The sequence below is a fragment of the Nannospalax galili genome, unplaced genomic scaffold, assembly GCF_000622305.1.
Source record: "Nannospalax galili isolate Female #2095 unplaced genomic scaffold, S.galili_v1.0 scaffold1029, whole genome shotgun sequence".
In the NCBI taxonomy this organism is placed as follows: Eukaryota; Metazoa; Chordata; class Mammalia; order Rodentia; family Spalacidae; genus Nannospalax; species Nannospalax galili.
Window position 1 is genome coordinate 1,255,486 of NW_008359198.1, and position 15,982 is coordinate 1,271,467.

General features: G+C 40.7%; 1 protein-coding gene across 4 annotated transcripts in view; it reads left to right on the forward strand.

Annotated features, from left to right (window-relative positions):
* The window catches only part of Fermt1 (fermitin family member 1), a 41,379-nt gene that overhangs the window by 12,205 nt on the left and 13,192 nt on the right, over positions 1-15,982 (forward strand). For 3 of the 4 annotated variants that reach the window (XM_029558515.1, XM_008822834.3, XM_029558514.1), the window contains exons 7-11: positions 3,905-4,012; positions 4,654-4,785; positions 6,290-6,339; positions 13,835-13,959; positions 15,408-15,514. In XM_029558515.1, coding sequence (XP_029414375.1) covers positions 3,905-4,012; positions 4,654-4,785; positions 6,290-6,339; positions 13,835-13,959; positions 15,408-15,514 — 522 coding nt within the window. The remainder of the gene's footprint in view (positions 1-3,904; positions 4,013-4,653; positions 4,786-6,289; positions 6,340-13,834; positions 13,960-15,407; positions 15,515-15,982) is intronic. The other variant, XM_029558516.1, reaches the window with a different exon arrangement.

Sequence of the window (15,982 nt, forward strand, 5' to 3'; positions counted from 1 at the left end):
ATGGTGTGCACTGCCTGTCTGCATTCACAGGGGTAAAGAGACATGACAAGTGGCACATAGAGCCACAACCCTTAATGCCTTAGGAGGCCAGAGGCTGAGGCCAGGTTAAGAGCAGCTTCTTACAAGCAAGCGGAACCATGAGGTAAGTGCACAAGACTCCTCACTGCAGTTTTAGAAGGGAGTCATCTGGGGGCTGGAGAGATGGCTCAGCAGTTAAGAGCACTGGTTGCTCTTCCAGAGGACCTGGATTTGGTTTCCAGCACACACATGGCAGCTAGCAACCACCTGTAACTTCTGTTCCAGGGGATCCAGCACCCTCTTTTGACCTCCACAGGCACTGCACAATATGGGTATACTCTCATACATGCAGGCAAAACAATCATACACATAAAACTAAATAAATAATAAAGTTTCTTTAAAGGGAAAGAAAAGGGGAGCATCTATCTATAAAGAGCCCTGCTAGGCACCAGCTCCAGTTTCAGGACACACAACCATAAGGACCTGAGTTCAGATCCCAGGACCCAAGTAACAAGTTACGTGTGCCTGTAACCCCAGCACTGTGGCTGGGACAGAAGGATCATTGGGACTCGCTGGATGCCAGGCAGCCTGCAAAACCAGGAACTCTGGGTTTGGGAAGAGGCTATGCCTTGAAAAAACAAGGCAGAGAGTGACAAGTGGCACCAACACTATCCCCTGGCCTCCTTGAGCACACCTGCAACATGCATGTACACCACACAGACAGACACCACACACAACACACAAAAACAATTAGAAAAGGCTTTCTAAAAACAAAACATAACTTACCATAGAAACTATAACTAATGGGAACAGAATCTTAGATGAAAGGCGTTTGGGAGATGGAGGATGGTGGCAGTTATGCAACAATGTAAAGATGCCACTGAACTGTACATTTTAAATGGTTAGGATCAATGTTGCCAAAACCCAACTTTTATTCTAAGTAATCACTTTTTAAACTTGATTTAAAAAATAACCTTAATTGTGACAAAATATAGAAGTGGGGTTTTGCCCGGATGGATAAAGATTCTAGAGTGTTTCACGTACGTATATATGAATGACCTTAACAGAGATCTTACCGTTTGCCACATTGTTAAGTCTGGAAGACACAAGTGCTAAGTAAATAGAGCAGACACACACAGAGAAAAAGATTGTGAAGTTCACTTACACGTAGAATCCAAAAGAGAAAAAACCTTTATTGCTCAAGTTATAGCAAGCAGAGTAGATGGGAAATTAAGAGATGCAGGTCAAACAAAGGGTAGAAAGTAGCAGATATCTAGGATAAGTCATACAGTGTGAGGACCTCAGTAATGTGGTATATGTCCTATAGGATTTTGTTAAATTAAGATTTTGATAAAATAGCTATTCTTTTCATACACACACACACACACACAACTGTGAGATGACAGATGTGCTGCCATTTCATTACTTAAATATACACAGTAAACTCACCTCAGAAGAAGACAGAAATGAACAATCTTCCTCACCTTGGCCTTTCTCCTTTGAGGAGTACGCCCAACCACCTCGTGGCTGTCTATCCTTAAAGATTTTCCACACATATTTATTCACCTATTTTTTTACTAGGTTTCCTAAATCTTGTATTGCCTGTGTAAGTTAGATCTTTCATGTCCTCTGTAACTTGCACATTTTACTTTGTAATGCACTGTGGGTGTCTACCAGATGAGGAGGCTAAATCCATTTCACTCTTTTATCAACTGAGACATAAAAGAAAAGCTAACCCACAGACCAGTGTGTAAGTGTCTGTTGAGGGCTTGCATTTCTTTCTAGGTGTGCTCATCTGAGGGCAAAGGGATTTTAAGAGATGCATCTAAGCCACTTTCTTATACCCACACCTGCAAAGCACCAATTGCTCCATGTCCTCACCAACATCAAATGTTATCAACATCAATTTGGGAAAATCTGACAGGAACGATGTCATCTTAATTTGAAGTCTCTCACTATTAATGATGTTGAGCATCTTTTCCAATGTGTAACTGGTTATTTGGTTTCCTCTGTGGAATGCCTATTTACGTTTGTGCCAGATCCTGCTGATTGTACTTTTGTGTTCATTTATAGGAACAGTTTGTATATGATGGATATTATCTTTTCTATTTATTATTTTTATTTTATGTATACATTGCCTGCATGTACATAAGTGCGCCCGAATCGTGCAATGGCCACGGAGGTCAGAGGAAAACGTCAGATCCTCTGGAACTGGAGTTATGGATGGTTGTTAGCTGCCATGTGGGTACTAGCCGAACCCAGGTCCTCTGCAAGAGCAGCCAGTACTTTTAACTGCTGAGTCATCTCTCCAGCCCCATATTTTCTATTTATTGAAAATGTTTTCTTTCAATCTATATCTTATAAACATATACTCTTTTTTGGTTGTTTTTCATTGCAAATGTTTAATTTTAGGTTGTCAATTGATACATCATAACTTTTTTTTTTCCTTTTGGTCTTTTGAGACAGGGTCTCCCCGTAGCCCTCAGCTGGCCTGAAGCTCACTCTGTAGACCAGGCTGGTCTGGAATTCACAGAGATCTGCCTGCCTCTGCCTCCCAAGTGCTGGGATTAAAGGCATGCGCCACCACACCCAGCACATCATAACTTTTAAGCATCTTGTCTTGGATAGAACAGCCTTCCCAGGACAGGGGGCATGACTCAGCAGGAGAACTCATGCTTAACATGTTCCCAGTCCTGGGTTCAATCCCCAGCACCAAAGAGAGAAAGAAGAAGAGCAGGAAGGGGAGGGGGAAGAGGAGGGGAGGAGAAGAGCAACCCCCCCCATTCCAAATTTACCTGCCGTACACTCACCCACTAATGTGCACATTTCAGTGGGTTCTTTATGAGTTCACAGAATTGTTCAATCACAACTGCTGTCAATATTCAGAACATTTCACCAACCCATAAAAACCCCCACACTCTATTAGCTGCCCCCCAATCCTCCAACCCAGGTAAGCAACAATCCACTTTCTTGATGGATTTGCCTATTCTGGCTGGGGAAGTCATTCAGTGCTTGCCTGGGACTGGGTTCAATCCCCTGTACCACTTAAAACTGGATATGGTGATACATGCCTGTAATCCTAAGCACTCACACTCAGGAGGTGGGAGCAGGAGAGTCAGAAGTTCAAAGTCACCCTCAGCTTCATGGCAAGTTCAAAGCCATCCCAAGATACATGAGACCCTATCTTTTAAAAAAAAAAAAAAAATGAATTTGCCTCTTTTGAAAATTACCTGTAAGTAAAATTACACAGCATGCAGCATTTTTTTATTTCATTGTATGTGTGTGCTATACATAATAGTTCATTGCTCATACATATAAACATGCATGCCAAACACACACATAAAACATAATTATTTTAATATAAATGACATTTTCACTTTGTATTAAATCCACATACACACCTTGTACACACGCATCGATCTGTTTCTAGATGTTGTTTTACCGACTGTCGCCATACACCGACACCACACCGTTGTAAGTGCCTCCCTCAGCATTGTTCTTTTTTAAAGTTGTTTTGCTAATACTTGAACTTTATTCCTTCTACTTTAACTGAAGAGTTTGAAGAGCAGCTTCACCAGTCACTCCTGTCATGTAGTGTTTTGCTTTCAATAGAAATGTGACTGGGGGAAAAAAGTGGGGGGAATAATGGAATCTAAAATGGATTCATTTGGCCACCTGAAGAAACTCAGAAAATATTTTGGGAAAGCTCCTTCTGAACCCAGAAGTCTGAAGAGTGGGGCACCAGAAAGGCAGGGTCTTCCTTTCTGTTACCTGAGCTAGAATTGGAGCATGTGATTCACAGAGAATAGTCTCAGTTCAAGAATTTTTGTATCGTGGAATGATAAAAAGCCCCCAAACACATACACGCGTCTGTTTCTTTCTCTAGTATGATGCTGTTCGAATAAACCAACTCTACGAGCAAGCCAGGTGGGCTGTTCTTTTGGAAGAAATCGACTGCACAGAAGAAGAAATGTTGATCTTTGCGGCGTTACAGGTGTGGAGATGTGGGTTCCTTTTCCCTGGAGAGAAATAAGTGTGTTAAAGCAGTCTTTCATTTCTTTGATGAAAAAAAGGAAACAGAGTAATTGTAGAATGCTCCTCACAACCCACACATGCACACACGTGTAAGGCATTCGTTTCCCGGTTCCAAGCACTTGCCTACCACATTTGGAAGAAGCAAGTTTGAGCACAGCTAACTGTAAATCAGAATGTGTCCAATTAGATGTCTCCACAGAAGAAATGGTTAATGGTCCTTTTGTGTCTGTAACGCTTCTAAAACCTCTGTTTTGAGCCAGGTGTGGTAGTGCATACCTGTAATCCCAGCATTTGGAAGACGGAGGCAGGAAAGGTCAAGGCCAGCCTGGAGTACCTATCAAGTCTGAGACTAGCCTGAGCAATTTAGCAAGATCTTGTCACAAAAAAAAAAAAAAAAAAATTTAATTAAGGAGGAGGTAGGGCTGGAGAGATGGCTCAGTGGTTAAGGCTCTGGCCTCTGTGGGCATTACACCGACAAGGTGCGCTTACATGCATGCAGGCAAAACACGCACATAAAATAAAATAAAAATAAATTATTTTTAAATACTAAAGTTAAAATTAAATAACTAAATAAAAGTCAAACCTCTGCTTCCATTTTAGTATCACATCAGCAAGCTGTCACTGTCTGCTGAAAACCAGGCTCTTCCGGCCAAGGCGGAAGTTGATGAAGTGGAAGCGGCTCTGTCGGATCTGGAAGTGACGCTGGAAGGCGGGAAGGCAGACAGCACTTTGGTATGAGCGCTTCTGTTCATTCAGAATCTGTTCTGACACAGGCAAATACAGACAAACTTAAAGATTAGAACTAAGAGAATATGTCTTCCAAAAACAAAAACAGACTGTTCATATGCAAGCTTAAATTGCTAAAAATGAACTGGCTTTTCTCAGGTTAGCTCTGAAAGACACTAAAACATAATTTCACTACCCACCCACGACAAGCTTTTTTGCATTGTGTTTCTTCCTGGGGATCTCTTGGCATAGTGTGTGGGGAAGAGTGTTATGGGCTCCACTTCACTAGCGTGGAATGTGGAGAAAGAAGCCCCTGCCTTTGGCATGGGGCAGCTGTGAGGGTGGAGGAGACACTTGTGGGTAGAAAGCCTTGTTTGCTTTTCATACGTTTCCACTGGGTAAAGCCAGAAGAGGATGGTCTTTCTCTAAGACATGATCAAGCATTCCTAAACAGTTTTGATTTCAGGAAATAAAACCCTCCAGTAAAACATAAGAAAGCTGGTTTATCACCCTCACCCTTGCCTTTGGATTGCCTTTTTTATTTGATTCTTTCATTGAGTGCCACTGCTCTATTTAACTTCGTCAATCAAGGGAGTAATCTTTGGTTTAATCACATTAAATCAGAGTGGTGGGTTCACTGAAACTGGATCTAAATAGTAATGGCGATTAGAATGAATCTCTATATCTTATACATTCACCGTGTGCTCTCATCATTAAATGCTTTAAAACAGAACATTGGTTTTCTGAAAGAACAAATACTTACTACAATCTAAATGCCAGGATTCTAGGAAATGTGTCAAGCTGCAGCACAGACAAAGGCTCCATGACACTGGCGCTCTCTTTCGTGTACCTCCTACCTTGAGTACCTGTAACAGAAAAGCAGTCCTTCTTGGAATAAATTAAAAATGCCCTCTTTCTTCCTCAGTACTTTTATGTGACCCTAAACAGTAGGTGTGTCAGTTTGTAACCACCATTAACCAACATTACAGATGAACTTTGAACCAGTTTCCTTTTGAGTTTAATCAGTGACCCAGATATAACTAGAACAACCCACTTAATGTAAAAATTACAAAAATCTTGCTCCTATGTAAGTCATTTCTAACTCAAATTCTTAACTTGAGTAATGGGCAGATACAAAAAGTGCTCGTCAATTGTTTTCATCGCTCTCTTTTTACATTTTTGCCCTGACACAGAAAAGTGAAAAACATACCCATACACATTAACAGATTACTACTGTCATCTAAGTCACCATCCAAAATCAAGAAGCAGAACTCTGCCCCCCAAAGTCCCTGAATGCTCCCCATTCAGCTCTCAACCCTCCCCTCCCCGAGAGGTAACTCTTGTGGCTCCTGTGACTAAGGAACACAGTCTTTTTTATTTATTTTATTTGAACTAACTCAGAAGTAAAGGTTGCATGTGACAAGTGCCTGCCACGTTGAGTGACACCAGTGTAGAGTTTCAGTACCATGTATGAGGTTCCTGCTAGTAATTGTTACATTTTTTTCCTTAGAAGGACATTACTGATATCCCTAAGCTTGCAGATTATCTCAGATTATTTAGGTAAGTAACCCTTAAAGGACAAAAAATCACCTTATAACAAAGCCTTGTGATTAGAGTTCAGTATTGGACCTAATCAGATACCCAGTGGGCAGTTCCATGGGTCAAAGGTAAGAGTATGGGCTTTGGCATAAGACAACAAAGAGTTGACTCTTAACCCTGTCTCATGCACTGATGGCCTTAAGTAAGGTTTTTAATGCCTCTGGGCTTTGGTTTCCTTGCCTACACAGTGGGAATATACTTTCTCTTGAGCTTCTTGGGAGCACTGGATAAAATAGGGCATTTGAAGAATTTAGCATAGTCCATCTGGCACATAGAACATGCTTACTAAACAGTGGTGTGAACGTGAACGGGTCAGCAGCAGTAAACATATATATGCCGCAATGAAATTCCAGTAAGGTCTACTCAGGAGGCTCTAGATGCTGACACCATCTGAAAGCTGTGTGGCGGTGTAAAAATTGGCTCTAACATTTGTTTCCTGGGCTCCCAGAAAGTACTGACTTTTGTCTACTTTCTTTCACCTGTTCAAGTGCTGGTCTATCTGACACTGTTAAAAGAACAGGTTTCTGTTTTATTTTCACGGATGACTGCTGCCTTTGTGATGGTGCCAAGATGTGTTACATTGCACGAAACCAAGCCTTTTGAAGTTCTGAGTCAGTCACTGTGTCGCTTTATGGTTTGTTGACTTTTCTTAACAAAGCAATACTTCACTGGGGCATCTGGCTTTGAGAGAAATGAAAGCTGCTTCTGATAATATAGGTGGCAAAGACAGACTTGAAAGACTGGATGGTGTATCAGATATGAATGAAAAGGAAGTGCCCAAAGATGACAATATTTGTCACTGGGTTTCTATGGGGTTTTGGTTGGTTTTCATTGTGATTATAGGATGTGGCATAAATAGTTGTCACTGTAGTTGATTTTTATAGTTATAGTTAGAGCTTCAGGGGGAAAAAATAATTTAAGGTCCCAACTGCATCTTTATAAAATATGCATAATTGTTTCACAAAGAAATTCGATTTTTCATAGTATCCACATAAAGCAAAGCCAACTCTTCACAAACCGAGTGAAGAAAGCCCCTTCCTGCAGATGTTTTAGGTGTTTAATGACAGAGATGGTGTGTTGAGACTGGACCTACATTCTCTTGGCTTCCGCTGCCTCAATGGCTGTTGGGTTAGCTCATATTCAAGAGTTCCAAAATTGTCCTGGTATCCAATGAATGGACGCTTTAGCTACAAAAGGTCTCAACACAGTGGATTTGATCTGTACTAGTGTTCTAGGAAGAAAGAAAGGAAGGAAGGCCAGAGGCAAGGTGAGAGAGAGGCAGAGAAAGGGAGGGAGGAAGGGGAGAGGGAACTGGAGAGCAGCGCTGTGTTGGTATTAAGTGTCTGGTCCAGCAGCTCTTTGCTGCCCTGCGCTCCTTTCCTCATCAGTGTGAGAATGGGGATGAATCCTTTGAATTTTATTTACTCTTGTTTTGACAAGGAAGCTCTTTATTTTTTTCTAAATAAGCTATTGCCCCCCACTATCACTGTTAAACAGTGGGCTTCAGTTTCTAGCAGCATGGCATGAGATCTAATGAGACTTCAACCTGGCTATAAGTATGCATGAATGCTGTATAAAATAAAAGAACTGTAAACAAAAAAAATGCTCATAAAATGAAACTGAGACTCTAACTTGAAGAAGGAATCTAGTTCTACAAATGAAGCCTCAGCCACACAGAGATTTGGGGGTCTCATAACTTGGGACCAGTGTTTGAATTTCTGTGAAGGGGTAAGAAATAGGCTATATGACCCATGAAAAACAATAAGCCAGACTGAAGCACTCATGTAAAGATGGAAGCTAACGAGTGTCACCTTCCCTGTTTAGTGAGGAATAGAAAAACTCCTGGTCATCTGGAGAAAGCAGAAAGAAAGTGCATCCTTGCAGCATCTTCTGTGGGAAAATCGAAGTCTTCTCTCGAAAAATCAGAGCCAGGGTTTATGCTACACACAGATGTAGATGTGAACTTAAGTGCCTTAAATGAGAGAATCCTGAAAGTAGTAAACGGAGGCTGGCTCTAGACTACAGAACCTATAAAGCCTAGCAGGTGCAGTTACAATATATTTAGAGGGAACTATCCATAAACATTCATGCCCTCACATTGAGAACAATAACCACCAGGAAACAAGCTTCCACTAAAATCTCAGCCATGGGAGTTGATGGGCCACCATAAGTGAGAGAAGTTTTAATAATTGTAGATAATAATAGTAAGAAACCATCTAATCAGTGTGTTTACAAGCATTAAGCAAACTTAAAAGTAAAAATTATAATAAAAGAGAACATGCAGTCATGAATAAATCCAAATAGAGATTTTTTTAAGTACAAAACATAATCATAGAGAGTTTAACTTACTAGGCAGAGGTGTGGGGACAGCTACAAGGGGGCCCATTGAGCTGCACACTAAGAACTTGACTCAAATGTGGATTTGGTTTGGTTTTGTCTTCTTGAGACAGGGTCTCCCTGTAGCCCCAGCTAACCTGAAACTCACTATGTAGACCAGGCTGGCCTAGAACTCACAGAGATCTACCTGCCTCTGCCTCCCAAGTGCATCAAATGTGTTTTAATTACATGAACTAAATATCAAATTATTAAATGCTACCAAAAGAGAATTCAGAAGGGTCTAAATGAAAACTATGATTTGAATAGAATAAGAAAGTCCAATCTGTGTCTACTGAGAGTGTTAGTGGACGATGTGGAGAGAATAATGCATGAGGAAAGACTCGGGAATTTCCCATAAATCTTTAAAACCAAAATCCCTAAATTCACAAGTCACAAATCTCAGGCAAGAGAAATCAGTACACCTTAGTAAACCCAACCATTGATAAGAAAAAGTCTTTAAAAATCAGAGGGGGCAAGGACAGACTTCCTGTAGAACAGAGGTTAGAAGCACAGCCCGCTTCATGCAGGCAACAAATGTAGTCTGAAAGGCGTCTTGAAAGTGCTAAGAGAGAATAATCAATAAAGTTTCTCCAGTCTACTCTCGATAAATCCATAAATATATACCAGATAAATACAATCCTACTAAGTTATATATTTGTTATAAACAATTTATAAGTTTCAGTTCTACTAGTAAATGAGTTAATATGAACAAAGATTTATGCCCAAACTATAAATTCCCACCACTGGAACCAACACTGCTTTGAAATAAATAAAATAGCCCACAAATAGTTACAGGAAAGCCACAGATAAAATCCATTCACTGAGTTATTTATAGGAAAGTTACGGTAGCAAACAAGTTCCAGCCAGGTTTACACAGTGAGCTAAGGAGTTACTCAATTTATTTCATAAAGATGAGAGTCAACATATTCTAGTATGTTTGCAATGCTCATAAGTAAATAGTGAATGATCTTGAAGATCTTGGTCCCATCATGAGGCTCATGTGGGAAAATGCCTGTAAGTGGTGGTATGTGTTTTCATTTTTTGCAAAATAAGCATTCCAAACTTACGACCTTATGGTCAGCACTTTGTAAGACCCCAGATGCCTCTAAAATATTAAGCATACATATTCCTCCTTTAAGTAATGAGTGATCGTAAAATAATGACAGTAGAACCAGTTTGGGGGGTATTATTGCTATGAAGATAGTATTTGTAAAACACTTTGCAATGTTTCTGGTAACTGTTGCCAATAATGATAGCTCTTATTAAACAAATGCTGTAGATCTCACTAGTATGTGGGATCTAAAGCAAGCGAACTCATGGAAGTAGAGGCAGATGTCAGGCTGGAAGAACGAGGAAATGGGGTGATGAAGAAGGAATTGGGGTGATGGCTATACAGAAATGTGTTAGGTACAAAATGAGTTCTGGAGGTCTACCACACAGCACAGAGCAATTTTCTAAGAGACTTTGGGAGGTTTTGAATATGTACATGGCATTGATGGTGGTGATGGCACAGTAAGTGGGTATCCTCCAGATTCCTCCAGATTTATGTATTAAGTATATACAGCTCTTTATCTGTCGATCAGACCTCAATGGAGTACTTTTTACTAATTTTTTAGGCTAGCATACAGAGCGCTGAGTTTCATCCTGGCACCTCCTTAAACAAGTGTCACTCCACTGTGTTCTCGTCCTTCCCCTCCTCCTGCCCTCTGGTAAAATGGTTTTATGTAAATAATAATGCGCTAGGGGTGCACTTCAGCGGTAGAGCGTTTGCTTAGTGTGTACCAGGTCCTGGTTCAGTTTATAACACTATGGGAAATAAAAATAAGTCCGCATGCTTTTAAAACTTGATGACATATTTTTCCATGTTAAATATCATCCTGTTCAAGAGCTACAGTGAGTTTGAAACCTACTTATTCCAAGTGTTAGTTCTAGTTAACTGTCCTACATGAGTGAGTGACTTCAGAAAGGATGGAAATTACTTTTGTCACGCCTAAAAAGCTTTTACAAGAAGGAATATGGATGATAATAGAAGCATCACCATTTAATAATCACAGCCAAGACAAATCCACTGGGATTTGAGTAACTGAGTAACGAGTTTCTTTCTTGAAATGATCAAACTTTTCATTCACTTTATATTTTGTGTAGGTTTAATAATGTTTATAATAGTACACGTTAAATAGTTTATATTTATAATAGTTTATAAATAGTTATACATATGTCAGAGGGATAAATACTCAAAAGTTTTTTTTGTTCTGTTTTTTTCCGACGGGGTCTCCCTATAGCCTAGGCTGGAACTCGATATGTAAAGCAGGCTGGCCTTGATCTCACGGTAGATCTCTGAGATCCACCTGCCTCTGCCTCCACCGCACTCAGCGCTTCTCAAAATACTTTTAAGTGGGGTAGGGTGTGCCTGTTAGTAGGTTGGCGCTGCCTGGTCTAGACTAGTGATTTTCCAATAGGCTTAGGGGAGCTTCTTTAAACACAGGTGCTAGGTTCTAACCTACATCTGCCTAAGCTGGAAGTCTGAGACTCACCATCTCTAAAACACTGAAATTGTGAACCTTCCTTGCAGAAAATAAAGCCCAGCTCCTTAACAGGGCATTCAAAGTCCCCCCCCCCCAGTCCCATCTTATCCTCTTGTTCTGGTCACCATCTTTCCCCACACATGGCAACGCTTCTACCATGGGAACCGCCTCCCTTCCTGCATTGCAGGACTCAAGACTCAGCACAGTGTTCAGCCTGTATTTAAGGAATATTTGACTCAGTTCTCATGAACAAAAAGTCCCAGCTCTGACTCCCCTGTGCACTTCACATAGGCAACTACTGCCTTCTGGAATTTCTTGAAACTTATTTTCCTCATTCTTCCAATAAAGACTAGAGACAATCTTCTTGTTATACAAATGGTTCCCCCGCCAAGCCACCTCTTCTACCCTCCATTTTCGTACTCTACCTCACCAGCCTCTGGAGCACAGAATCTAAGCAATGCTATTAGCTTTGTTGAAGTGTTAGAAGCAACCCAGAAAAAAAAAAAAAAAAAAACTGGAAGAGATAGTAAGATAGTAGAAGGGATGGATGCTCTTTGGCTATTCTTAAAACCCAGTTAAAATGGAGAAAGAGGGTTTGATTCTTAATTCTGAAGACTAAACCAAGACCTTGTGACCCATATCTCTTTTTTCTTTTTTTTTTTTTGTTTTTGTTTTTGTTTTTTGTTTTGGTCTTTTTGAGACAGGGTCTCCCTGTAGCCCCAGCTGTCCTGGAACTCACTATGTAGACCAGGCTGGCCTCAAACTCACAGAGATCTGCCTGCCTCTGCCTCCTGAGTGCTGGGCCATATCATTTTATTATAGACTGTGTGTTTAGAATTTATTTTGAAAATACTGTTAATTTCCAACAATCTTGGTATTATACAAATAAAGTTTTAAATGGTTTCCATAGTCTTTTAACTACAGCTCTCAACATGCAGTAGTTTTTTTAATCCTGAAAATGTTAGCTCCATATAATGCTTTTCAAATTTATTTATGTTTATAAAATATTCTCCTGTTATACTCTAGGGGGTTTGTTATTGTTATTGTTTTGTTTTGGAGTTTGTTTGTTTGTTTGTTTTGAGATACTAGGGAATCAAACCCAGGGCCTTGTGCATACAAGACAAGCAGTCTACCACTCAGCAATATCCTTAACCCTTGCTTAACTGAGACAGGGTCTCACTGGATAGCCCAGGCTGACTTTGAACTCTCAATCCTTCTGCCTCGGCCTCTCAAGTGCTGAGTTTACAGGCAAGCCCAACCATGCCCAGCTGTGTGTATCTTTTAATAAGTACATCTTCTCCCTTATCTTTGTTGTAAAGATAACATTTTAGCTAAGAAAAGTCCAGTCAAAATTCTGTAGAACATTAGTGCAACTTGCTGTCTTCACCTCTTCTTGAAAACTGAAGTCTACTCTGTGGTGGAGGTACCCTGATCCACCTCTGAAGCCAGAATTGTTCTAGACCGCACACAATTTGCCTTTTGTTTTTTCTGCCTGTCAGTACCCTCTTCCCTGACCCCGACTTTCATTCACATGTCCTAGTTTTTAAAGATCTCTTTTATTTTCAATTATGCACATATGTGTGTGGAGGTAGGGTATGTGTACATAAGTACAGGTACCTGAGGAGGCCAGAAAAGGGCACTGGATCCCCTGGAGCTGGACTTACAGGCAATTGTGAGTGGCACAACATGGGTGCTTGTGAATGAAACGTGGGTCCTTTGGAAGAACAGGAAGCATTTTTAACTGCTGAACTCCTCACATATCTAGGCTGCTGCTGCACCACTGACCTTGTCTGTCCCAGGCCACAGAGTTTTGAGCCCAGCAGACAGCACTGATGGATTTCTTTCCCCCAAATCTTTTCTAATCGCAGTTGATAAAGTTGAGTTCTAGATTACAGTGATATCAAAGACTATGTGGAAAAGGCTGCCTGCCTTTGTCTGTTCCCTTGGGCTTGTGTCATCCATATCAATCACTAGCTTCAGATCCAGAAAGTAGGCAGAGGTTTCAAATGTGCCAGTCGCTTAGGGTTCCCCAGTGCTTCAGGCTGTCCAGGCACTGATAAGCCTTTCATATAGATGACCTCATCTCTCCTCCCAAAAGCCATGTGAGTTCAAGACTGCTACTGTCCCCATGACAGAGAGGCAGTGCATGTGGCCCAGGCAGGTGGAGGTTCTCTCCCAGAAGCACGGGATGAGATGGTGATACAGTCAAAGTGTAGACCAGGTAGCCAGACCTCTGACCTCTAAGCCTTTGCGTTAAATTATGCACTGCATAACAATTAACTCATTAGCAGCTTTTAGAATGAGTTAATGGGCTGGGGGTGCAGCTTGGTGGTAAAACATATGGTCAGCATGCACAGAGTCCTGGGTTTGATCCCCAGTACCACACATGCACACACACACACACACACACACACACACACACAATGAAATCAGAAATTTGAAAATTGTTTTGAATAAAGAGCATGTCCTCTCCAAGGCCTTGAGCAACTCAAATTTTGCACTGTGTTCTATCACTGTGGCTAGTGTTTAAATGTTTGCTGTACTTTAATTTACAGGCCCAAGAAGCTAATATTAAAAGATTTCAAACAATATTGGTTTGTCTTTAAAGACACATCTATAGCCTACTTTAAAAATAAGGAACTTGAACAAGGAGAACCAATAGAAAAACTAAATATTAGAGGTAAGAACACCCTGTACCTTGCTGTGGCTGGTCATGATGCAACAAGCAGACCAAAGACAGGATTCTAACGGGATCTAGAAGAATCTCTTGAACCTCACTGCTTTCCAAATGGCAACTCTTCTTTGTCCTGGAATGTGGGCCTTGCTTGGGGACTTGTAAATGTGGCTATTTGTACTCTGCTGTCCCTTCCCTCCCAGTGTGCCTCTAGTCCTTAAAGATTCATCTGTGTATATGTATGTGTATCTGTCTGTCTGTGGGTATATGCATCTGAGTGCAGGCACCTATGGAGGCCAGAGGTTTTAGATCCCCCTGGAGCTAGTGTTACAAGCAGTTGTGAACCGCTCAGTGTGGGTGCTAGGAATTGAACTCCAGTTCTCTGTAAGAGCAGTATGTGTTCTTACCCAGGGAGCCATTGCTCCAACCACTGTCTACAGTCTTTAAAGTAGTGATGATCAGTGTCTACAAGTGTCGTGCATGAGGCATTGTAAGATCCTGTGAAGCTTTCTGATTCCAGAATAGTCATGCCTAGACTGGGGTTGTGGTTCAATAGCAGACCATGTACTTTTGTGCAAGATCCTAGGCTCAATCCCAAGTACTACAAGAAAAGAAAAAGTCAGGAAAAGTTACATTTAATTTTATGTCATGTTAGTGCTTATTCTAACCCTTTCTGAAAAAGCCTGTAAGTATATTGAATCTCTGTTAACTGAATTATTTAATCTACCAGTAGACTCAACTCTGCTTACTGCAGCAGAGAATTACTTCTGCTTTGACTTCTTTTAAACTTTCTGTTCATACCAGGAGGGAGGGTGCATTCCTGAGGCAGGAGGATTGTGAATTCAAGACTAGTCTAGGTTACATAGAAAATGCAAGGTCAGCCTGGGATACATATGATACTGTGTCTCAAATTTTGTTGTATATTTGTAAAGGTCCTAACAGGATAACCAATATCATCCTGAACATGAATTCAGTTTTTTAAAGAAAATTATAAAATCAGATCTGGAAAGACTGCTCAGTTTTTAAGAGCATTTGCTGCTCTTCTAGAGGACCTGAGTTCAGTTTCCAGCACCCACATCAGGCAGTTCACAACCATCTTTAAGAAGGGATCTGACACCTTCTTCTGACCTCTGCAGACATCCACACACATGTGGCATCCACACACATAGACATACATATAAGCAAAATAAAATAAACCTTTTTTAAAAAGCAAAATAGTAAAATCATTTTATTTATTCATGTTGTTTGTTTGCAAACTTTATTTAGTTTTCCTTGCATTAATGTTATCGGTTGCTTCTCCAGTTTTTAAAAGAAGCCAAATTATGTTCAAAGTCTTTACTCTAGATACATTATACATTATGACACATTATATATAATATATAATGTAGATGTAAGGGTATATACATTATAACATTCCTCGGAACTAAGTTTTATCTCTGCGTTTTGTTCTCCAGGTTGTGAAATTGTGCCAGATGTGAATGTAACAGGAAGGAAATTTGGAATCAAGTTACTAATTCCTGTTGCTGATGGGATGAATGAAGTGTCCTTGAGATGTGAGGATGTAAGTAAAGCCACAAATGCAGTTCCTCTGCATTAGGAGAAAGAGCAGAAGCTGAAGAGATGATTCAGTGGTTACAGCTCATTGGTTAAGAGCATTGGCTGCACTTGTAGAGGACCTGGGTTCAGTTCCAGCACCTACATGGTGGCTAACAACCATCTATAACTCCAGTTCCAGAGGATCTGAAACTTCTGACCTACATGGGCACTGAATAAATCTGGTACACTTAACATTCATGCAGGCAAAACACTCATACACATAAAATAAAAATAAATATTTTAAAAAGAAGAAAAACACCAACAACAAGGGGTAGGGCTCAGCAAGTGAACATGCTGCCAGACCTGACAGCCTGAGTTCAATCCCCAGGACCCACATGTGGAAGGAGAGAGAACTGACTCCCCCAAGTTATCCTCTGACCTCCAGTCATGTTCCAGGACATACATGCACCACCCCCCAATAAATAAATAAATT